The sequence below is a fragment of the Chlorocebus sabaeus genome, chromosome 15 (assembly GCF_047675955.1).
Source record: "Chlorocebus sabaeus isolate Y175 chromosome 15, mChlSab1.0.hap1, whole genome shotgun sequence".
Lineage (NCBI taxonomy): Eukaryota > Metazoa > Chordata > Mammalia > Primates > Cercopithecidae > Chlorocebus > Chlorocebus sabaeus.
Window position 1 is genome coordinate 60,696,623 of NC_132918.1, and position 25,172 is coordinate 60,721,794.

The 25,172-nt window shown below is 37.6% G+C and overlaps 1 protein-coding gene across 2 annotated transcripts in view; it reads left to right on the forward strand.

Annotated features, from left to right (window-relative positions):
• Window positions 1-582: 582 nt before the first annotated feature.
• The window catches only part of CAPN7 (calpain 7), a 46,511-nt gene continuing 21,921 nt past the window's right edge, over window positions 583-25,172 (forward strand). For both annotated transcript variants that reach the window (XM_008009175.3, XM_008009176.3), the window contains exons 1-9: window positions 583-1,004; window positions 6,546-6,654; window positions 11,930-12,087; window positions 12,988-13,055; window positions 15,302-15,502; window positions 17,939-18,025; window positions 22,317-22,443; window positions 23,446-23,531; window positions 24,910-25,003. In XM_008009175.3, the coding sequence (XP_008007366.1) occupies window positions 903-1,004; window positions 6,546-6,654; window positions 11,930-12,087; window positions 12,988-13,055; window positions 15,302-15,502; window positions 17,939-18,025; window positions 22,317-22,443; window positions 23,446-23,531; window positions 24,910-25,003 (1,032 nt within the window). In that variant the 5' untranslated portion in view covers window positions 583-902. The remainder of the gene's footprint in view (window positions 1,005-6,545; window positions 6,655-11,929; window positions 12,088-12,987; window positions 13,056-15,301; window positions 15,503-17,938; window positions 18,026-22,316; window positions 22,444-23,445; window positions 23,532-24,909; window positions 25,004-25,172) is intronic.

Consider the following 25,172-nt stretch of genomic DNA (forward strand, 5'->3'; position numbering starts at 1 on the left):
CCTAATTAAGTAATTACAACATCATCAAGTTAACCTAAGTACAACTGAAAATACATTACCTTGTTTGTTAACAATGCAATCAATATGACCTTGGTGTACAGTGGCGGGGGCTATAGGGTCATGATTGAGCTTGTGGGAAATAAATGAAAATAAATGTTAGCAAAGAGTGACTCGAAAGAACTTCTGTCCTCACAGTAATTTTTTTAATATGTCAGATGCTGGTGGGAGGCACTCTTCCTTAGCTCTTTACGCCCATCCCTTACACTTAACAGAGGAAAGGATCTGTGAGGCTGGTACCCCTTTCCTGCCCACTGTCGACGGCAACACCCTCGCCCTGCACCGCCACCGCCACCGCCACCTCCACACAGACGGCGGTGTGTGGGCAGCTTGGACGTGGCACCTGCCCTCAGCCGCCCAATCCCGGGCGCCGCGACGGTCATGTGCACAGCGGCAGGTCTTTTTGCCCCGCCCCCGCGGCCCCGCTCCTGCTTGGGCCCGGCCCCCGCCCACAGCCCGCGCAGTCCCGCGAGCCTGGCCTCGGCCGCCCCAGTTTCTAAGGAGCTCGTGAGGGCCAGGCTGCGCCTGCGTAGGGCGGCTGGTGGGCGGGGCGAGGGCCGCTGGGGCCGCGAAGTGGGGCTACCCTGTGGGCTGCGAACCTGGGCTGCGAGCCGGGTCTGCACTGAGGGGCGCGGCGTCGCGGTGTCGCGGTGTCGCGGTGGGCCCCAGCCTGGCAACGGGAAGGCGAGCTCTCCTTCCCTCTCCTTCCCGGACCGCCCAAAGTAAACTTTGCCGCTCCTTCCGCGGCGCTCCCGAGTCCTCGCCGCTGCCGGGCCGCCGCGGTCCGCGAAGAGCCGTCCTGCGTCAGGGCCTCGTTCCCGGCCCCGGCGCGGGCCCTCTGCGCCATGGACGCCACGGCGCTGGAGCGGGACGCCGTGCAGTTCGCCCGTCTGGCGGTGCAGCGCGACCACGAAGGCCGCTACTCCGAGGCGGTGTTTTATTACAAGGTAGGGCTGGGCCCGCCGCTGTGGTCGGAGTTGCTCAGTCGGAGTCCGGCTTGGGCCTGCGGCCAAGGGGCGGGGTCCAGGTGCGGAGGGAGCGGTCCCGGCTTTCCTTTTCCCTCGTTCGCTTCCCGGCCCTCCTCTTGTTGGGAGCGGCGAGCCAGACTGCAGAGGCCCAGGCTGAGGCTGCGGAGTGGAGGTACTGGGTCGCGGCTTGCAGCCACCGCTTCTCCACCTGTAGTCCTGACTGGCAGATGCCCACGGTTGAGCCGCTTTAGGGGGCAGATGTTAGATGAGGGTAGTTAGTAGCCAATTCTTGCTGTCACGTGATTTTGATTTACAGCTAGCGGGAAATGGCCTGTGATATACATCAAAATAATGCACGCTCGTTAAACTTAAAAAGAATAAAAACCATTTATCGTATCATTTGATATACAGTCTTGCGTCCTTAGCTATCTGATATTTTCTGAGAAGTGTGTTCTTAGGCCATTTTGTTCAGTGCTAACACCATAGAATGCGCTTACACAAGCCTGAATGGTACAGCCTACTCCACACCTAGGCTGTATGGCATAGCCTGTTGCTCCTAGGTTACAGGCCTGCGCAGCATGTTGCTGTACTCAGTGGTGTGTGCAGTTACACGCAATGGTATTTGTGCATCTAAACATAGAAAAGGTACAGTAAACCTGCAGCATAAAAGATAAAAAATACTACACCAGTTGTGGGACACTTCCCCACGAAAGGAGCTTACAGGACTGGAAGTTGCTCTGAGTTGGTGAGTAGTGGTGAGTGAATATGAAGGCCTAGGACATTCACTGCTCTACTCTACTGTAGCCTTTGTAAGCAGTGTACCCTTAGGCTACGCTAAATTTTTTTAAATTTTCTTTCTTCAATAAAAAATTAACTTTAGCTTACTGTAATCATTTTACTTTATAAACTTTTGAATTTTCTTTTTAACTTTTTTGTAATAGCTTAAAACGAACTTATTGTACAGCAATAGAAACTTTTTTTATATATCTTTATTTGGTAAGTTTTTTGTTTTTTTTTTTTTTTTTTAACTCTTTAGTTAAAAACTAAGGTACACATTAGCCTAGGCATACACCGGGTCAGGATCATCAATATTACTGTCTTCCATCTCCAATCTTGTCCCACTGTGAGGTCTTTAGGGACAATAACAGGAATGAAACTGCCATCTCCTATGATAACAGTGTCTCCTGAAATATCTCCTGAAGGACATGCCAGAGACTGTTTTATAGTTAACTTTTTTTATAATAGGAGTACACTAACAATACATAGTATAGCATAGTAAATACATAAACCAGTAACATAGTTGTTGATTATCAAGTATTATGTACTCTACATAGTATGTGGTAGACTTTTACACCACTGGCACCCTAGTAGGTTTGTTTATACCAGCATCACCACAAACATCTGAGTAAAGTGTTGTGCTATGACGTTTTGACCGCTATGACATGACCAGGCAGTAGGAATTTTTCAACTCCATTATAATCTTATGGGACCACTATCATAGATTAAGTCTGTTGTTGACTGAAATGTTATTTGGTGTGTGACTGTTTATTTTTGTGTGTGGTTTTTTCGTTGTTTGTGTTTTTGTTTTTTTTTTTTGAGTATGTGTATATACTTTTTTTTTTTTACAAACTGGTTTATACTGTTTTTAGTAATAACTACACAGTAGTTCATTATGTGGGTGTGCCATATTTTGTTTTTTTTAAGAGACAGGGTCTTGCCCTGTCACCCAGGCTGGAGGGCAGTGGCCCAGTAATAATAGCTCATTGCAGCCTCAAACTGCAAAACTCAAAATAATCCTCCTGCCTCAGTCTCCCAGTTAGTGGGACTACAGGTGGACACAACCACACCTGGCTAATTTTTTCTTTTTTTTTTTTTTTTTTGTAGAAATGGAGTCTCTCTGTGTTGCCCAGGCTGATTTCAAACTCCTGGGTAAAGCGTTCTTCCCGCCTTAGTTTCCCAAAATGCTGGGATTACAGGCATGAGCCTCTGTGCCTGTCCAGTTTACTACAATTAATTTACAGACTCTTGGGCATTCAGTTCATTTTGTTTTTTCAACATCATAAGTAACGATGTAGTTCATATCCTTATAATTAATTCTTACGACTAGTGCAAATTTTTGCCTGAATTTTCTTTTGGATAAATTACCGGGGGCAGAATTGCTAAATCAAAGGGTATGAGCTTCTACAGTCCACTCTCTTCTCTCCAATTCTGAGGATTTGCAAATATACCCCTCCAGCTCTAGCTAGATTTGGAGGGAGCTGTGTCCTCATGATATTGTCACCTCTTCTTTTAGAAAGCATATCAGACTTTGATAATACTGTACAGTACTAGTAATTTTTTTCACAAGTGTACATGCTGTCAATAGTGTGATTTGTTTCAGATTAATATTTTATTGCTTTCATTTTATAATCTTTTTTTTCCTTTTTTTGGAGACAGTTTTGCTCTTGTTGCTCATGCAGGAGTGCAGTAGCACCATCTCAACTCACTGCAACCTCCACCTACCGGGTTCAAGCGATTCTCCTGCCTCAGCGTCCTGAGTAACTGAGATTAAAGGCATGCACCACCTAATTTTGTGTTTTTAGTAGAGACCGAGTTTCTCCATGTTGGTCAGGCTGATCTCGAACTCCTGACCTCAGGTGATCCGCCAGCCTCGGCCTCCCAAAGTGCTGGGATTATAGGCGTGAGCCACGGCCCCTGGCCTTTTTTTTTCTTTTTTTATTGATATATAACGTACATAGTTTCAGGGTACATGTAATTTAATACATTAATATAATTTTTAAGATAAATCAGCATACTTGGGATAGCCATCACCTTAACTACTTCGCAGCTGAACTGTGCAGCAATTATTACTGAATATTATCACTAATATTTATGCTAGGAACATTTGAATTTACCTATTTTGAAATGTACAATCAAATATTATAAACTCTGGTCACTTTCCAATCTATCTAACAGTAGGTCTCATTCTATTATAATCTGCTTTATATTTAAAGAGTTTTGGTGCATTTCAGAATCCTTTCTTTTAGACTTTTTTGACAATTTCACAAGGCATTGTTTAAGAGAAAAATTGTGTGTGTTTTGTGAAATAGCTTTGACAAATAACAGGTTAAAATAGTGCTATATAAAAGCAGATCTTATTAAAGCAAAAGAAACTACTGTGCACTGCCCCTTGTTTTCCTATAGGCTTACATATATGTCACTTAGGAAGAAGTTTTCATCCTTGAGAAAGCCAAAAAAAGTGTTTGTACTTCTAGAAAGTATTTATATAAGCTACATCAGTTTAATATTTAGTGTTTTCTGCCCAGTCCTTTCTATAAGCTATTTCTTTCTTGTCACTTTTGAATGTAAATGAAATGAGTAAAATAAAATTGGCACCAGCAGTTTTTTAAATTGGCCTTTTTTTTTTTTTTTTTTTAGAGACAGGGTCTCATTCTGTCACCCACGCTGGCGGGCAGTGGTGAGATCATAGCTTACTTTAGCCCATTCCTGGGCTAAAGCAATCCTCCATGCTTAGCCTCCTGAGGAGCTGGGACCACAGGTGTGCACCACCATACCAGGCTCTTTTTTTTTTTTCCAGAGATGGGGATTTCACTATGTTGCCCAGTTAGTCTTGAACTCCTGGCCTCAAGCAGTCCTCCTGCCTCAGACTCCTAAGTAAAAAAAGGCTTTTTTTTTTTAAAGCAAAATAATTATTTAGAAATTAATAATCACATACAAGATAACTGAAGGGGCAATATGTGTGTATTATCTACTTATATAATTTACATGTATCAAAAACATTCCATTTATTGGATTTAAGTATAGCTATAATGTATTTAGATAATGATGGTATTTAAGATATATTTAATATTTAAATGTAAAGTTATACTTTCCTCCTCCAAAATATCTGAGTTATGGAATCTGAGGAAGTCATATCTTTTCTACCCCACTGCCTTTGGGCTGAATTTTCATTGTGGTTAAAACTGTACTTTTTTCTTCCTTCTTTCCTTCCTTCCTTCCTTCCTTTTTTTTTTTTTTTTTTTTTTTTTTTTTTGGACAGTGTCTTATTCTGTCACCCAGGCTGGAGTGCAGTGACTCAATCACAGCTCACTGCAGCCTCCACCTCCTGCCTCAGCCCCCTGAGTGGCTGGGACTACTTTGTAGAGACAGGGTTTCACCATGTTACCCAGGCTGAAAACTGCACTTTTCTTAACTTAATTTTGTTAGGTTCAGTTAAACAACAACTGCTCAAATAACTGGATTCAAAAAGTGATGTTCAGTAGATGGCATCTTTGGAAACAGGCATGATGACCCATGAAGTGTACATGCTTGGGTTACTGCAGAGAAGGTGCTGTTACTTGTAGAAATTTCTCTTTGCTTTTTTAGGTGGTAGCATTGGTAACCTTCCTGGAATGGTGATGAGGAGAATGAATGGAAACACCTCCTTCTAGTCATAGCGTAACTGGCTATGGAAGTTATGGAATAACTGGAAGAAGAATCCAGATTTTCTTAATTAAAATAAGTTTAATTTACACAACTAAAATCTGCTTTAAAATGTGTCTGTCATCCTTTGTCAGTATTTTCTGTGGAGAAAACTGTTATCCTTTTACTGTGAGATAGTTAACCTTTATAATCTCTTATAATGTTTTCTTGGTAATTTTGTTTTAGCAATTATTACTCGTTTTAGTGCTTTGAATGCTCAGTTCCTCACATTTTTTTTTAGTGTGAATTACTTGCAATCAGTTCACATTTTCAAGGTGTATGATTTTAAATCTGATCTATTGCATAAGGAAAAAGGAACACAAAACATGTAAACTACAGCTATTCTAAAGAAGTGCTTATAATCAATTCCTCATGCGTGAATTCATAGATTTTCAATGACGTGTTAAAATTGAGAGAGAGCCTGGATAGCTCCTTCGGTAGAGCATCAGACTTTTAATGTGAGGGTCCAGGGTTCAAGTTCCTATTTGGACGTATCCTATGGCTTTTAGCACCTAATTCTGACTGCATCTTTGGAAAAGCAAAAAAAAAAAAAAAAAAAAGGTATCATTTGGACCAGGTGTGGTGGCTTGTGCCTGTAATCCCAGCACTTTGGGAGGCCGAGTTGGGCAGATCACTTGAGGCCAGGAGTTCAAGACCAGCCTGGCCAACATGGCAGAACCCAATCTCTACTAAAAATACAAAAATTAGCCAGATGTGGTGGTGTACACCTATAGTCGCAGCTACTCGGGAGGCTGAGGCACAAGAATCACTTGAACCTGGGAGGTGGAGGTTGCAGTGAGCCGATTGCACCACTGCACTCCTGCCTGGGTGACAGAGCGAAACTCTGTCTCAAAAAAGAAAAGAGAAAGAAAATCGAAAACATTGAATACTGAAGAAAACATTGGAAGATTGTATAACTATTTTATGAAAAAAATTACTGTTAATATTTTAAAGACTTTGTTTTGTCATTCATGGAAACCAATATTGAATGAGAATGTGGTAAAGAAAATTCAAGTTGTAATACATCTATTGCATTCCTTTGAATTCTTTCATTTTTAGGAAGCTGCACAAGCCTTAATTTATGCTGAGATGGCAGGATCAAGCCTAGAAAATATTCAAGAAAAAATAACTGAGTATCTGGAAAGAGTTCAAGCTCTACACTCTGCAGGTTAGTAAAGGACTAAAATTGTCACTCTTTTTTTTTCTTTTCTCCCATCATGTCTTTCCCCCTATGTTTGTTTCTCTTCATTTTTATCTTTGAATCTTGATGCTCACTCTGTTGCTGCTTACTCCACTTTTGGTAATCACGTCTTTAAAAATCATTTAGAAATAAGTCATAGATCTTTGAAGAGGAACCTTATAGATAATATAGTCCAGTTTCCTAATTTCCCAGAGTGCAGAGATGGTGAATTATCTATGTTCAAACAATTTATCATTGGCAAAGTTAGGATTAGAATTCAGTTAAAGTCTGCTTTTAAAATATCTGTCTCCTGTCTCTTCTTTATAAAATTAAGTGACCGTTCCTCTTCAGTGTTTACAGACTTCAGCAGTAGGTTCACAGTGTCTTCTCTGTCGGTGTCTTCTACTTTCAAACCTTTGCTAAACTCTTTTAAAGCATATTTTGGAAAAGTCACATGCAAGCAGAGACTTGGAACTACTTGTATTTGTTTTTGTAAACAGCACAACAGGTACAATAATAGAAGTATACATAGTCTTAATGGTCACAGTTTTGTTAGAGGTAACTGATGTTGACATTGTATTTACAAATACATTGATTTCTCTAGGGGCTCTTTTTAACCCTCTTTTTCTGTTGCTGCATGATAAAGCCATAAGCAGAAGAATATTTATTCTCATGGACTTTGTGCTACTTTTTACCTCTCATTCTGAGTAGATATGAGCAATTACAACAACATCATTGGGATAAAGTAGATTTAATCATTGGATTCCTTGTTACGACAGTTCCCTTAAAAACAAGGCAGTTTACTTTAATACAGTGCCCAGAAATTGCATGTATTGAAAAGTGTACTGCCTGTGTTATTGGAACCTCACTTGAAACAAAGTGTTGATTCATGTATTCAAAATATACAAAATTCAAAGGAACTTTCTTTTCCCAGCCAAGTAAATGAAGTTCTTAAATTTAACTGCCCAATAATTAGGAACTTTGTTTCATAACCAGTGTTTTCAAATAAAATTATCTTTGAAGTAGGGAAGGTAGTCTTTCATGTTTACTTCCATGATCTCCCTGTTTTTTCATGGATAGTTTTTTTCATTTCAACAACTATGTATTGAATACATGTTTTGGCTATATGGTAAGTACAGGGTAATAGATGAGTGACAGTCCATGCCCTCAGGAGGACCTTCATCAGGTGTGGAGAGAGAACAGTATCAGCATTGCACTATCATGGAAACCCCTTTCTGAAGCATGCTAGACTAAATGTTAAAGCAGAGTGCTCTAGAAAGAGGAGATCATATGGTGATATTATTCCAGGAGTAGAATCTCTGGCGGCCAAAGGTGTATTTCCATCTTTCTCTTCCGTATGTACACACAGTCAAGTGCATTTATGCCATAGGCTCTTGATTCCAGTAAGATTGCTCTTTAAACCTTTGAAATTCTTGTGACAATTGGAAAAAATAAATATGAATCATTTTTTTCTAAGGAATTTTAAAAGTTATTCTTACTTTGTATTAAATACAGCTAAGCCTAAAAACTTACATGTGATTTTTGGGAAGTAAATTCTAAACATTGATATATATGTGATATTCAGACATCAAATGAGACACCCCAATCTTTTGAAGAATAAAGACTTGCCAGTGAAATAAAGTTCAAAAAGGAATTTTTTTTTTCTTTTTTTTTTTTTTTTTTTTTTTGAGATGGAGTGTCGCTCTGTCACCCAGGCTGGAGTGCAGTGGTGTGATCTCAGCTCACTGCCAAGTTCCGCCTCCAGGGTTCATGCCATTCTCCTGCCTCAGCCTCCCCAGTAGCTGGGACTTCAGGTGCCTGCCACCACACCCAGCTAATTTTTTGTATTTTTAGTGGAGATAGGGTTTCACCATGTTAGCCAGGATGGTCTTGATCTGACCTCATGAGCCACCCGCCTCAGCCTCCCAAAGTGCTGGGATTACTGGCGTGAGCCACCGTGCCTGGCCTTAAAAAGGACTTTTAAAACATAACATAGCTTGTTTTACTAACTTCTTTCTGCTTTTGTTGAAGAAATGGAGTATAATCTCTAGACAATTAAAGGATCTTCTTATTTAATTATTATTTTAAGCAGAAAAGTTCTTTTTCAAATAAAAATCCTGTTAGGAGCCCTAAGTTTTAAAACAAGGTAGTCTGCTGACAGTTAAGAGACTCCTGAGAGAGAGTTGATTTTGGGGTGGGGAAAGGTAATTTCCCCGTAATTTTAAACATAATTTAAAATTAACCAGTGTAGGCCGGCACAGTGGCTTATGCCTGTAATCCCAACACTTTGGGAAGCTGAGGCAGGAGAATCACTTGAATCTAGGAGTTCAAGATCAGCCTAGGCAACATAAACCTCATCCCTACAAAAAATCAAAAATTAGCTGGGTGTGGTGGTGGTGTGCCTGTAGTCCCAGCTCCTCGGAGGCTGAGGCAGGAAGACTGCTTGAGCCCAGGAGGTCAAGGCTGCACTGACCCGTGATTGCACCCCTGCACTCAGCCTGGATGACAGAGTAAGACCCTGTCTCGAAAAATAAAAAGGAAATTAACCATCGTAGTACAGAGTTCAAGAGTTGGAATTAAAAGATCCATGTTGAGTCTCTACCCTTTCACTTGTAGCTGTGAAATCTTAGACCAGATCAGTGCTTCTCAGTAGGAAGCGATTTGCCCCCCAGGGGACATTTGGCAATTTCTGGAGAAGTTTTTGGTTTTCACGCTGCTGGGTGGCAAGGAATATGCTTCTGGGATTTAGTCGGGTAGAGGCCGGGGATGTTGCTAAAAAGTCTCCACAACAAAGAATTATCCAGCCCAAAATGTCAATAATGCCAGGCTGAGAAACACTGGGATAGATATTTCAACATTTTTGAGCTTTGGTATCTTTTTCATGAATGGAATTAGTATATACTTCAGAGAGGCATTTAAGAAGGCTAAAGTTTTGAAAACATCAGCACAAACTGGGCACAGTGGTGAGTGCCTGTAGTTCCAGCTACTTGGGAGGCTAAGGCAGAAGGGTCACTTGAGCCCAGGAGTTTAAGAGTTTAAGACCAGCCTGGGCAACCTAGTGAGACCATGTATCTTTAAAAAAAAAAAAAAAATCATCATGTACCTTTAAAGAACTAACAATCTCAGACTTTTCTTAAATAGCAAGTTTAGCAAGATATAATTTCCATACCATAAAATTCACCCGCTTAAAGTATATAATTCAGGTGTTTTTAGCCTATTCCCAGAGTTGTGCAGTCATCCCCGCTATCTAATTTTAGAATGTTTTCATCGTCCCAAGAGAAACCTCTTAACCGTTAGCAGTCAATCCCCATTCCTCCCTCCCCCTAGCCACCACTAATCTTGCTGTTTCTATGGATTTGCCTATTCTGGATATTTCACACAAATGGAATCATCCAATGTATGGCCCTTTTGCCATCTGGCTTCTTTCACTGAGTTTGATGTTTGCAGGATTTATCCATGTTGTAGGTTGTATCAGTACTTCGTTGCCTTTTATGGCTGATAAATATTTCATTGTATTGATATGCTGCATTTTTTTATCCATTCATTAGTTCTTGGAGACATTTGGGTTGTTAACACCTTTTGGCTATTGTAAATAATGCAGTTAAGAACATTCATGTGCATGCAGTGGCTCATGCCTGTAATCCCAGCACTTTGGGAGGCCGAGGCAGACAGATCAGTTGAGGCCAGCAGTTTGAGACTAGCCTGACCAACAGGGTGAAACTCCGTATCTACTAAAAATACAAAAATTAGCCGGGCGTGGTGGTGCACACATGTAGTCCCAACTACTTGGGAGGCTGAGGCACAAGAATTGCTTGAAAACCCAGGAAGTGGAGCCGAGATGGCTCCACTGCACTCCAGCCTGGGTGACAGAGTGAGATTCTGCCTCAAAAAAAAAAAAAAAAAAAAATTCATGTACAGATTTTTGCATAGACATGTTTTCTCAGTTATCTTTGGAATTCCACCCAGAAGTGGAACTGCCGTGTCATAGGATGTACCTCCATGTTTAACTTTTTTAAGAACTGCCAAATTGTTTTTCAGAGTGGCTACACTATTTTACAATTAGCTACACCATTTTACAGTTCCACCAGTGGTGTATCTGGGTTCCAAGTCATTCACATTCTCATTAACACTTGTTATTGTCTTTTTTTATTTTAGCCATCCTAGTGGGCATAAGGTGTCATCTCAGTGTAGTTGTGTTTTGCATTTTTTGATGACTAACGTTCAGCAATTTCTTATGTGCCGTTTGACCTTTTGAATGCTGTCTTTGGAGAAATGTCTGTTCAAATCCTTTGCCCATTTTTTAACTGGGTTGTCTTTATTGTTGAGTTGTAAGAGATCTTTATATATTCTGGATTCATGTTTCTTATAGATACGGTTTTTTTTTTTATTAAAAACAAATGAAAATATTATTGCAAAGAGAAGTGGAAATATATAACTTATTCTAGGCTCAGGGTAAATAGAAAAACCAGGAACTTTATCATCAGAGCCTAGTGTATTACAGTTTTGTCTGTACAGAAAAAATGTTTTAATTGCCTTATAATAGATTTCTTAATATTTAGCAATTTCCAAATTTTTGTTTTGTCTTTTGAGGTAGAGGAGCATATGAGGAGAATTCTTATGTTTTAATTTTTAAGTGAAGAGAGTGCCAGTGGGAGAGAGAAATTCAAGGAAATAATTTTTTAAATAAGTAGTGTATTTTTTAATATTCTTTGTCTCTGATGTCTATTGTGTGATAAATAATTGCAGATTTTTTTTCTTAGACCTTGAGATTAAAAAGAGAAGGGAGGAAGGCTGGGCATGGTGTCTCACACCTGTAATCCCATGACTTTGGGAGGCCGAAATTGGCAGATTGTTTGAACTTAGGAGTTCAAGACCAACCTGGGCAACATGGCAAAACTCCATCTCTACAAAAAAAAAAAAGAAAAGAAAAATTAGCCAGGCATGGTGGTATGCACCTGTAGTCCCAGCTACTCAGGAGGCTGAAGTGGGAGAATCTCTTGAGCCCAAGGAGGTAGAGACTGCAGTAAGCTGTGAATTGTGCCACCGCACTCTAGCCTGGGCAACAGAGCAAGATCCTGTCTCAAAAAAAAAAAAAGAAGGGAGGAAATTTGTCCTTTTTTAAGGATTTTATTTTAACCTTGCTAAGTTTTTTAAATGAAGAATTACAGAGTTTTGTAAATAATACCTTAAATAGTGAAAATAGTGTGTTTTCTGGCTGTGTTTAGATAATAATCCTTCTGTGTATGCTTTTTTTCTATTGTAGTTCAGTCAAAGAGTGCTGATCCTTTGAAGTCAAAGCATCAGTTGGACTTAGAGCGTGCTCATTTCCTTGTTACACAAGCTTTTGATGAAGATGAAAAAGAGAATGTTGAAGATGCTATAGAATTGTACACAGAAGCTGTGGATCTCTGTCTGAAAACAGTATGTATAGCTATAGATTACATTTGATGAGTTATGTGAAGACATTTCTTCTCTTGCTAGTGAATTTTACATAACACCTTGAATAAAACAATTTTAACAGAATAAAAAAATTTTATTATAAATGTAACTAAACTACTCCTCAATAAAAGATGATGAGTAGAAAGTTAATAATGGGTTTTTACATCTTATTAAAATTTTGACAGTATTGAGTCTTAAATTACAAGAACTATTTTTAACCTTTCTATTCTAACAACTAAGATAAACTTACAGAAAGAGTTCACTGTCACAAATCTATTAATTTAGAATAAACTTCCCCTTTTTTCAGTTTGATGCACTTTTTAAAAAATAAGCTAGTGGTTTGGATGAGCCTTATTTATTTGCAGTGTAAAATCTGTATGCTGAGTGGTTTTTACTGCTCCCTGCTGAGCCTTGGTTGGGACTCTTAGCTTCAAGGGACATTTAGTGCATAAAAGAGCAGTGTATTTGACAGGAGGAGGAGGTAAAGTAGTTGAGACTGGTGTCCCCAGTGTCTTTCAGAGGACTGACTTTTTGGCAGAGTCTTTTGCTCAGAGAAACCATCTGGCCTGATTTCTGTAGGTGCCTTGAGACTGTAAATAAGTGCTAGTCTTCTGAGGTTCCTTCCACTCAGCCTTCCACAGCACTGTGGTCAAACAGTTCTGGTCCAGTTAGCACTTGTCCACATTAAGTGGTTTTAAAGTTCACCTCAGTGACAGATTTTCAACACATTTTTAAATGATACTTTTAAGGATGAAAATTAATGTCATCTTTTTTTATTCTCAATTTCAACAAGTGTAATATGGCTTGTAAATTTTTTGCTTAGAAATATAGATCAAGCAAATTGAAAAATATGCTTTAAAATGTCTGTCTCTTTCTCTTAAGTCTTATGAAACTGCTGATAAAGCCCTGCAAAATAAACTGAAACAGTTGGCTCGACAGGCACTAGACAGGTGGGTTTGATCACTCAAGTTCTAATCCATGGATGGCACTTAGTGTTATTTAAACAGATTTATCTAAATGTGTTGTAAAGGTTGCAGTAACAAACCTCCATCTTTTAACTGTCATCTGAAACAAATCTACTTTCTACTTCTTAGTGAATTTACCTCCTCTCTCTAGTTCCCTGCTTTAAACTCAAGAAATAAATCAATAAATGTTTTTAGTTTTAGTTTAGAACAGAAATAACTGTGATATTTGAAATGGAGGACCTCCTTTCTGTTATGTAATATCAGACTTTCAAAGAGAACTTCCAGAGAGCCTTCCATGTCTGCTAAAAATAGAAAACATGAGCATGAACTTGCTTTCAGCCATGTACATACGTCAGATTATACAATGTGTGTAGCTCTTTTCACCTCTTAGCTGAGAGGTCAACTTTTCAATGAAGCCTGCCCTAACCATTGTTTAAAATTGAATTTCCCCCAGCAGTTGCAACCTGACTATTGTAGTATTTTTCCCATAGCTCTTATTTTCTAAGGTCTGTGAGATTTACTAGCTTATTATATTTGTTGTTAATGTGTGTGTCGCCTCCAACCTTCATCCCCCAGTTGTTAAGCTCTATGAGGGCAGAGATTTTTTTCTATTTTAAACAGGTGTCTATTTTAACCAAGTACCTAGCAGAGTGCCTGATATGTAATATGTGCTCAGTAGATATTTGCTAAAAAATGAATGAGTTTGCATAAGCAAATTATGTATCTTGAAAGAGTATTGTAGACACACAAAAAATAAAAGGGTGGAAATTGCTTTTATACCTGTAGCATGAATTGTCTCCTTTTGAGACTCTGACCTGATAGATAACTGTACCACCCCAAGCCCTTCTTTTTTTAACTGAAGTAAAATAGTCATCCCTCCTTTTCATTGTCATCTACTAACCTTGAGTTTGTTTCCTCAGATTCATGAAGATATGAGCACTTGACACACAATTGTCTTCTCTATCTTGACTTCTTTCACCTGTCAGAATCATAAGTGACTTTATTACCTGTGTGGCTAACCCATCCAATATTCTCGAGTGCACCCTAAGCAAAGGGTGGGTGAGATAGCCATGGGCTCCTATGAGGATCTTTTGAAACTTACGGATCCACTTTCTAGGAAAATGCACATGAAATTTTTTTGCATATAATTTCAGAGTGTTCTCAAGAATCCTGAAGCTCATATATGCACCTCAGGTTAAGAACTTCTATTTTTTAGCTTGTTCTTTGACAGAACAAAGTCAGAATTCTGTTGCATATCATGTGAGGCTGTCTGTGATCCAGCCCCTGGTTTCCTCTCTAGTCTCATCTCCTGCTGCCTCTCATTTGCACTTCTCACAGGGGCAACATTTATTCTTTTGAAATTTCCTGGCTGGGCACAGTGGCTCACGCGTGTAATCCCAGCACTTTGGGAGGCCAAGGTGGGCAAATCACCTGAGGTCAGGTGTTCGAGACCAGCCTGGCCAACATGGTGAAACCGTGTCTCTACTAAAAATACAAAAATTAGCCAGGTGTGGTGGTGGTCACCTATAATCCCAGCTACTCAGAAGGCTGAGGCAGGAGAATCACTTGACTTGGGAGGCAGAGGTTGCAGTGAGCCAAGATGGTGCCACTACACTCCAGCCTGGGCAACAGAGTGAGACTCCATCTCAAAAAAAAAATTTTAAATTTAAAAAAGAAATTACCTTAACTCATTATGCTGTTTCATACTTCTGCACATTTGTACATGTTCTTCTGTTTACTTAGAATGCTTCCTCACTGCCCAGATGAACAACTCTGCAGCTCAAGCATCAGTTCAGAGCACCCTTCTCCAACTCATCCCCACTTGGCAATTCATTAAGTGAATAACTTCTGTTGTACTTTGATTTGCATGTAATACTTTCATCCTCGCATCTTTTATTTTTGATGCAATTGTCTGTCTTTCCCTATAAAACTATGAGTACCTTAAGGGTAGGGATTGTTTTATACATTCTTTTATACCACTTACCTTACCTTGTATAGTGTCTGATTATATAATAAGTGCTCAATTAATGTTGTCAGTAGAATATTGTTTGTAAAAAATGCTTCTCTCTGGAAGTAGCTGAAGTGGTGAAATGTTGATTAGTATGTAAGAATTTTATGTACTAATTTTACGTTAGGGATGCTTGACTGGTTCTTCAAGTAAATGTTGTGTCCTGAATAGCTTAAATGTGAGTAGAAAAGCTAGAACAGTTGTTTGTTCCTCTCTGTTATAGAGCAGAAGCACTGAGTGAGCCTTTGACCAAGCCAGTTTGCAAAATCAGGTCAACAAATGTTAAGCCAAAGCCACCTCCAGTGAGAGCACATTTTCCCCTGGGAGCTAATCCCTTCCTCGAAAGACCTCAGTCATTCATAAGTCCACAGTCATGTGATGCACAAGGACAGAGATACACAGCAGAAGAAATAGAAGTACTCAGGTAAATAAGTTTACAATTATTTGTAAGGAAGAATTTTATTAACGTCTGCAGAATTTTATTTTCATTAGGTTTGCTGAATTGTATTCAGATTTTTCTTATAGTGTATTGTGCTATTATTATGTAATTATACCATCATGTAGTCACAACTTGAAATAGTTAAAATTTTAGTTCTGATATATTTTATTATTTTCATTTGTATTTTTTGAGATGGAGTCTCACTCTGTTGTTCAGGCTGGAGTGCGGTGGTGTGATCTCGGCTCACTGCAACCTCTACCTCCTGGGCTCAAGCAATTCTCCTGCCTCAGCCTCCCAAGTAGCTGGGACTACAGGTGTGTGCCACCACACCTGACTAATTATTTTATTTATTTATTTTTTTGTAGAGACAGGGTTTTATCATGTTGGCCAGGCTGCTGTCGAACTCCTGACCTCAGGTGATTCGCCTCCCTCAGCCTCCCAAAGTGCTGGGATTACAGGCGTGAGCCATGTGCCCAACTTTAGTTCCAATATATTTTCATATTAGCGTTTTTGCTAAACATAATACACTTTGCTGAAAATCCTAGCATTCTGTGAAATTGAGCCACTAGAGGCTAAGGAGCAAAATGTGCTATAGCAGACCACTCTTAATCTAAGGAACTTTGTAACTAGAGCCCTAATGGGGGAAAGATGTTACTTTGAAATAGGAGTCTAGGTGGTGTGCTGGCAGCTCACTCCTGCAATCTCAGCATTTTGGGAGGCAGAGGGAGCAGATCACTTGAGCGCAGGAGTTCGAGACCAGCCTGGGCAACATGCCAAAACCACATCTCTACTAAAAATACAAAAAATAGCTGGGTATGATGGTGTGCGCCTGTAATCCCAGCTACTTGCGAGGATCACTTGAGCCCAGGGGGTGGAGATTACAAAGCTGAGATCATGCCACTGCGCTCCAGCCTGGGCAACAGAGGGCGATCCTGTCTCAAAGAAAAAAAAAATGCATATATATGTGTGTGTTTGTGTGTGTGTGTATAAAGTTTTGCTTTAAAAGGTTTTACATGCACCAAAAAGAAAAAAAGAATATATGACGGAAACCTCATTGCATAGCCTAAGTTTGTACCATATGGCTCTTTACAGAAAACATTTGCCAACCCCTCATCTAGGCAGCCAGCTTAGTGTGTCTGAAAGCAGTCTCAGAGGATATTAAAAATGTAAAACACAGCTACTCTGGGCACACTGCCTGTGGAGTAGCCCTGCTGCACAAGGAGCAGTACAAAAAAAAAAGAAATGTAAAACAACAATAATGTGGAAATTCTTGATTGCTCTCTGAACCAGTGTAGATAGGGTAAGTCTCTGAGCCATGGTGGCTTTTTTAAAGTGAGCACTGCAGAAAGTTCAGTCGGCTTAGAGCTGTGTAAGTCACGTAGGTGTTCATCTTTTTATTTTCTAACATTGAGCTGAAAGGGCTTCCGCCTAGGTAGCAGCCATCTGAGAGCATTCTTCTTTCCTTTCCTGCTGAAGATTTTAATTGTACTCCTGCTAATCTGTCCCTTTGTCTCGGAAAAATTGCCTGTGCACCAACACAACAATGCAGGACAAAGAAGCATAGTTTTGAAGCTAAAAACTAAATTAATAACAGTCCAACACTTTTCCATATGCTAACTTCACATGTTTGAAATTCTGTACTACACCAAAACAACTCTGTATTCCACCTAACAAAATGCAGCTAGCCTTCATGCGAGTGAAAAGTTTTCATCATCTTTCCAAAATAAGGCTGTACATAGTCTCAACAATCATTTCATCTATTCCTGGCTGTATTAAGTAGTGCTCAGATTTCCTGACTATTGTTACCTGAAGACTAAATTCTGAAGTTACTCTCTGCAACTTCTTGTAAATAGAATAAGGGAGAGAAAGAAATACAAGAAGGAAATAGTTAATATAGATAAACAAGCATATTCACAAAACAAGGAGAATGCAAAGCTGCTACAAACCTTATTTCTTTAATTTGTCAGTAGACCATAGCTGATATCTATGACACTTCCTTCCTCCACTACCCATTTCATATCCTCCTAACCAGAAAATGTGAAGAGCATATATTTCAGAATTGTAAATGTCATGTTTTTTTTTATTCCAAAATAACTTAAGCAATTTATTTCTCCCTTTAGGCTTAGGATAGAATTGGTTTTGTGTCTTGGTGTCAAGGACACTTTCATTACCTCTTGAATAGTCTTGTCTTCTTGTGGGTATTAGCCTTAAAAGAATATTCTTATTGGTTTGAATTGATTATTTTCCGATATTCAATTGTTTTATGAAAATATTGTCCAAAGATATATCAACAACATGAAGTTGTCAGTTTAATTTTAATTTAGTATCATACCTTGTCATTTAAATTTTAAAGAGTTGAAATAAGATTGGCAATTAAGGTAAACTTGAACATTTAGGGGTTTTTTTTCTCGTGTTTGATAGGACAACGTCAAAAATAAATGGTATAGAATATGTTCCTTTCATGAATGTTGACCTGAGAGAACGTTTTGCCTATCCAATGCCTTTCTGGTAAGTAAGCACTGTTGCAGTTTTTAATTCCAATATTTTAACTTTTCAGTACTTTGACATTCAATTTAATAGCCTTGAAATTAAAATTTTTAATAAAAAAACAAATTTGTTGGAATAGAGGGGTGGCTGTGGGAAAGGGGTAGGGCAACATAGCAAGAGCAGTTTTGATAATTATCCAGTCATGAGGACATGAGGATCTCCTTTTGCCTAATATTATTTCTGTAGTGTCTAGCACAGTACCTGCTGTAAAGTAAGTACTCAGTAAATATTTGTCCAAGCAGTGGTTGAATCACAACAGAAATTCTAACACTCAGTAAAGAAACTGAATGGAAAAGGGAAATGGAATGACATTATTGTTTACTAAGAAGATCCAATTCAAGCAAAGGCTATTTATGAGAGGATTAGTTAGCACAGCCTTCCAGGACAATGGCAGCTTATGTCTACAACCTTAAAAATATTATTTGGTTCAGGACTCCGAGCTTCTAGTCATCATAAGGAAATCAACAGTCAAAGATGTACATAATAAGGACGCTCATCAAAGCATCTGTTATAGCAAAAAATTATTGAAACAGACTAGCAATATGGGAATGATTAAATAATGGTACATCTATACAGTCAAATATTGTACTACTCAAAATAAGTCTTTAAAACTGTAGGAAAAAATGTTTCCATTACAGAAATTAAAAAGAAAATTATATATATAATGTCCCAATTTTTTTTTCTTTTTTTTTTTTTTCCTTTTTTTTTGAGATAGGGTCTCACTCCCGTTGCCTAGGCTGGAGTGCAAAGATGTGATCATGACTCACTGCAGCCTTGACTTCTCAGGCTCAGATGATTCTCACACCTCATCCTCCTAAATAGCTGGGACCACAGGCACACACCACCACGCCCTGCTAATTTTTATATTTTTGGTAGAAACGGGATTTCACCATTTTGGCCAGGCTGGTCTTGAACTCCTGACTTCAAGTGATCCATCTGCCTCGGCCTCCCAAAGTGCTGGGATTACAGATGTGAGCCACTGTGCCTGACCCTTATTTTTCTTTTCATGTATTTATAGATGCATAGGAAAAAATGATATGGAGAAATACACCCAAATATTTACAGTGGTTATGTCTAGGTAACAAAATCGTATGATTTAACTTCTTTACTACTTGTTTATTTTTCAAAATTTCTCCAATGAGCGTGTTTATTATTAGGAAAAAAAAAAAGCTGGATGCTTACTATATAGAATATGAAGGCTTTGTGAAGAACAAAAGGGCTGCAGTTTATTTTCTACTGTTTTGCTGTTCTTGAATGACCAAGGGTTAGGTATCACAAAGCCAGTTAACATATTTTTTTCACTCAGGCAGCTGTGTAATGCTAGTAACTGATTGGGATCAAAGGAATTTTTATATCTGAGAAACTTTGCAGCATTAATGTTCAGGGCAAGATTCTAGAGCCAGACTTTCTAGTCTCAAATCTTGTGTAACACTGGGCAATTTGTTAAATCTGTCTCAGTTTCTTGCCTGTAAAATGGGGATAATAATAGAAACTACATCATAATGGCACTGTGAGTTAATAAAATGCAAAAACCCTGAGAATGGTGCTGTTATGTAGTAAGCACTACATAATAAAGGTTAACTGCTAGAAAAATCATTTTGTTACTTAGTTATATAACAATTTGGCTGTATATTTCAAATACTTTAATGTTTTTTATACCTCTTTGACCAGTAATTTTACTTCAGGAATCCAGTTGTAAGGAACTATTTAGAGATATACCCAAAAATTCGTATGGAAGTGATTTATCATTGTTACAATTGTGAAAATGAATCAGTTATTCTAGTATCTCCTTGACAATATTCAAATAGAGATGTAAACTTATCATTTCTTTTTGCAACAAATTAAGGTAAATCATATTTGTAATGCTTATACAACGCAGTGTCCATAAGAAAAATGTAATGTAGCCATAAACAATCAAGTTTTCAAGGAATGTAATAATATAGGAAAATGCACATAATATAATTGGAAAAGTAAAATATGTAACCATACAGACTGCCTTAATTTAGGTAGAGCACTCGTCACAGTTGGAATTTTTTTTTTTTTTTTCTTTAAGGTGATTACTTGCTTAATGCTTGTCTACTATTCTGGCATATAAACTTCATAAGAACAGAGACCATGTCTGTTTTAATTAAGTTGCGCCCCAGTGCCTACCACAGTATCTGGTATATAGTAGATACTCAATAAATAGTTCTTGAAGTAGTTAAATTGGGAGAAAAACAAGAATAAATACTAAAATTACTATTCTAAGTGGCAAGATATTTTCTTATTTTTTAGATTATTTTACTGTAGGAATAATCAGAAGAAAAAGCAACAGTAAATGTTTTTAAGTTGGGATAACAGATTGTCAGGAAAAGGCTCCAGAATTTATTAATGGTTTTCTTTCACTAGAGAGATTGAATTTTTTTTTAATTGTTTCTATTCTGGTCATGTATTTTAAAATCATAAAATAATCATTATTGAATAAATATTTTAATTGTAAAATTTTTTTATTTTTTGAGATGGAGTCTCACTCTGTCACTCAGGCTAGAGTGCAGTGGTGCAATCTCAGCTCACTGCAACCTCTGCCTCCCAGGTTCAAGAGATTCTCCTGCCTCAGCCTCCCAAGGAACTGGGATTACAGGCGCCCACCACACACCTGACTAATTTTGTATTTTTGGTAGAGAATGGGTTTCACCATGTTGTCTAGACTGGTCTCGAACTCCTCACCTCAAGTGATCTGCCCACCTCAGCCTCCCTAAGTGCTGGGATTACAGGCATGAGCCACCGCACCTGGCTGTATAAAATATTTTAATATCTTTAAGTTCTAAGGAAAAAAAACCTTGAATTTAATAATCCTCTGGTGACTTGAGAGAACAAATATTATGGAATCTTGGATTTATGCTGAAATATGACTCATATGACAGGTTAATAATAGATTATGAATGTGAATTTACCTTAATTTTTTCTCCTCAAAATTTTTGACAACTGTCTTCAAACTCTTCTGAATTCAGTTAGCTCACTTTCTGTTTACAGTTAGTTTCTGATATACAGGTACCAAAATGTTACCTGGAATACTAGTGGTTCTGTGAGATGATAATAAAAAATGTTTGAGATATGTTATATGCCATATTCTACTCTAAGACATTACAATAAACATTGGCTTATTAAAAGTCTAGAGGTGCCCTTCAATGAAAAAACTAATACTTTAACCAGGAGTTTGTAGGTCATACTTGACCACAAAATCCTCTTTTCTCCCAGTATCTGTCAGCATTCTTTGAAGAAAAAAAAAGTTATGTCTCTGCCAGTTTGCATATTACATACTTTCTATTACTAAGAAATCTTTTGAAAACCAAGGATTTGTTGCTCCTGCTCTAGAAGGGGTTTGGGGATGGTTGGGCCTGGTGGCTCATGTCTGTAATACCTGCACTCTGGTATTTATTTCAGAAAGGCTAGTATCAGCTTTGGCTGGAGGATCGTTTAAGCACAGAAGTTCTAGACCAGCCTGGGCAACATATGGAGACCTCAACTGTTTAAAAAAAAAAAAAAAAAAAAAAGATTTGGGAAGGGGGGAAAGGTAGATGTTTCCCCTTGGTGTGCACATCAGTTTTAGAGAAATACTGTAACACACAGTGAGTAGAGGGTAGTGGGTAAGAATGGTGGATTTGGCACCAGAGACCTGGATTCAGATGCCAGTTCTGCTATTTCTTAGGTGTCTGACCTTGATAAGTCATTAATCATTTTAAGCTATTTCCAAAAATAATTCCTTTAATAGAATTGTTTTAAGAAGTAAGTAGGTTATGTATGTAAAGCACTTTAGCATGATATCTGGCACGCGGTTAGTATTCATTCACTAAATTAGCTGCACTCATTATTAGCCTTGACAAGTGGAGTTTGTAAAGAACCAGCTTTGAATCTTTAGCTTCCTAGGTCCTTTTGAATGAATCAGCTTGTACTGTTGTTAATGGTTTCATTTTATTGCTGAATTTCTTAAATACAGTTATGCTAAATTTTAAAAATTATATTCTTAAATATAAATGAATTTAAGATGTTCTTCTGTTTTCAATTATTTAGGTATATTTTTTGATTGGAGGAGATGATCAGGTTCACTGGACTCTATAAAGAGCTAGATTTGACCAGAAGGTTACTTTAGGATGATATAGTACTGCTATAATCACTAGACCCAAAAAAAAAAAAATCTCTAGGAAATTTAATTTTGGCTTTGAGTCATCTCTTAAGATTAATTTTTTTATTTTAATTTTTATTATTACCTCAGTGATAGATGGGGCAAGCTACCGTTATCACCTAAACAGAAAACTACATTTTCCAAGTGGGTACGACCAGAAGACCTCACCAACAATCCTACAATGATATATACTGTGTCCAGTTTTAGCATAAAGCAGGTGAGCATTTATTTTGTATGATTTTATAGAAAAGTCAGCATTTTAAAGTAATTTGTGTATACATTTGAGTTTTTTCTTAGATTTTTATTATATATTCAGGCACACAAGTGTAATTGGAAAAAATTGTTCATTCTACATATTTTGACTGAAACATACTGAGATAATGTAAGTATAAATCACTGTTTTGAGTGATTACAGATTTTTATGTGGACCCTGTTTATCATTGTGTATCTGTAGATGCGAAACTTGAGAATCTGAATTTCACCTTTGATGAAGAATAGATAGCAATAGAAGGATATTTAATTATTTGAGTAATTATTCAAAATCAATTTTTTTGAAATACATTATTTAATTTTTTGTAGGATTTATTAGAATAAAATGTATGAGTCGGCAGTATCGTGTTTCTATTTGTTACTTTCCTATTGAAATAATAGCCAAGAAAATATTTAGTACACATTGTAACACTATTCAAAATAACAAAAACATGGAATCAACCTAAATGCCTATCAGTGACAGATTGGATGAAGAAAATGTGATACATATACACCATGGAATACTATGCAGCCATAAGAGAACAAGATGTCTTTTGTAGGAACATGAATGGAGCTGGAGGCCATTATCCTTAGCACACTAGCGCAGAACAGAAAACCAAATACTGAATGTTCTCGCTTATAAGTGGGAGCTAAATTACGAGAACAGCTTAAAAGAGAGGAACAGCAGACACTGGGTTCTACTTGAGCGTGGAGGATAGGAGGAGGGACAGGAGCAGAAAAAATAACTATTGGGTGCTGCGCTGGTAGCTGGGTGTTGAGATAATATGTACAACAAACACCTGTGACACAAGTTCACCTATGTTACCTTCCACGTGTACCCTGAACCTAAAGTAAAAGTTTTAAAAAAAGATATTTAGTATAAAAAGTAGGTACTTGGGGCAATGTACGTATATTGCGGTAATGTTGAAATCACATGAATGAATATGAATATGTTAATTATTATTAACAGACAATAGTATCGGATTGCTCCTTTGTGGCATCACTGGCCATCAGTGCAGCTTATGAAAGACGTTTTAATAAGAAGTTAATTACCAGGTAAAAAATGTGTCTCTCTTTACCTCTTTTTGTGTAATTGTCCCTTAACTAGAAATTTAAAACTTAAGCCTTATCTGTATAGAAAGGGGAGAGGGCATATTATTCAGAATATGGCCCTTCTGTAGAAATTAAGCAGATGATTTATGAATGTGGAAAGATAGGCTAAAACAGTCTAAGAACCTATACACATGTAGTTAATATGTATGGAATTAATATATTTTGAATAAATGAAATTGATCAGAGTAAAATCATGTCATATTGATAATACTTTATAGTTGCACTGTTAAGTGAAGTAGTCACTAGCCACATGTGGCTATAGACACTTGAAATGGATTAGTCTGAATTAAGATAAGATGTACTACAAGTGTAAAATGCATGAGATTTTGAAAACTTAGAACAAAAAAAAAATGCAGAATTGCAAAATATCTCAAATTTTTGTGTTGATTATATGTTAAAATCATATTTTGACTTGTGATTAAATAAAACATTAAAATTGGTTTTACTTTTTTTTTTCTTTTTCTTTTTCTTTTTGAGACGGAGTTTCGCTCTTGTTGCCCAGGCTGGAGTGCAATGGCATGATCTCGGCTCACCACAACCTCCACCTACTGGGTTCAAGCGATTCTCCTACCTCAGTCTCCTGAGTAGCTGGGACTACAGGCAGTTTTACCTTTTTAACTTTTAATGTGGTTACTGGAAAATATAACATATTTATGTTGGCTTGAACTGCTTTAGAATGTATTAAAATGTTTTTTTTCAGTTTTTAAAAGATACATTAACTTAAAATCATTCATTGCAAAAATTAAGCGTTATAATTTTTTCATTCAACTTTTCCTGAGTGGTTTTTGTGTGTTAAGTGCTAAGAGTACAAAGATGAATTAGATGCAGTCCTTAGTTTCAACTGTTTGCCATATAAGTGGTCCAAATGTATTTTAAAAGAAAATTGATACTGATAGTTGTTGAAGTATGTTGTTGTATAATTTTATGTAACTTTATGTCAAGTTGTATCTACTTGTCTTAGTTGTGGTTAATTGAAGCGGTCTTTACTTCTTAGGGCCAATGATAAAAGATTATTTTAACTGGCTTAAATATATACACTTAATAGGTGATTTATTAGGGTATATAAGTTAACATTGAGCACTTTTCAGAGTATTTTGAAATTTATGTCCACTTTATGATCTCAGAAAATTATTTACTAATAGTAAATAAGCACTTTGATTAGGGTGTAGTTCATTTTCTAGGCTTATTGTGGGAAAATATTCTCCTGTTTGTTTTTATGAAATTGCCAAGATGGTAGTATATGCCTAAATGAAATGTCCTATATAGTAGTTGATATTGAATGCTAATGTTGGTATTTTAATATTTATTTTTCTTACAAAAGCATAATTTACCCTCAAAACAAGGATGGCGAACCAGAGTACAATCCATGTGGGAAGTACATGGTAAAACTTCACCTCAATGGTGTCCCAAGAAAGGTGAATAATTTCTCTCCCCACTCCCATCCCTTGTCTCTATCCCTTCCCTACCTTTTTATCTTGAGTGAAATCATTAAGAAATGTCATCTGTTTAAACACTTTAAAAGTTAGAGTCTGTCATATTATATATTACTACCAGTAGCATCATGTGTTAATAATTAAAAATTAA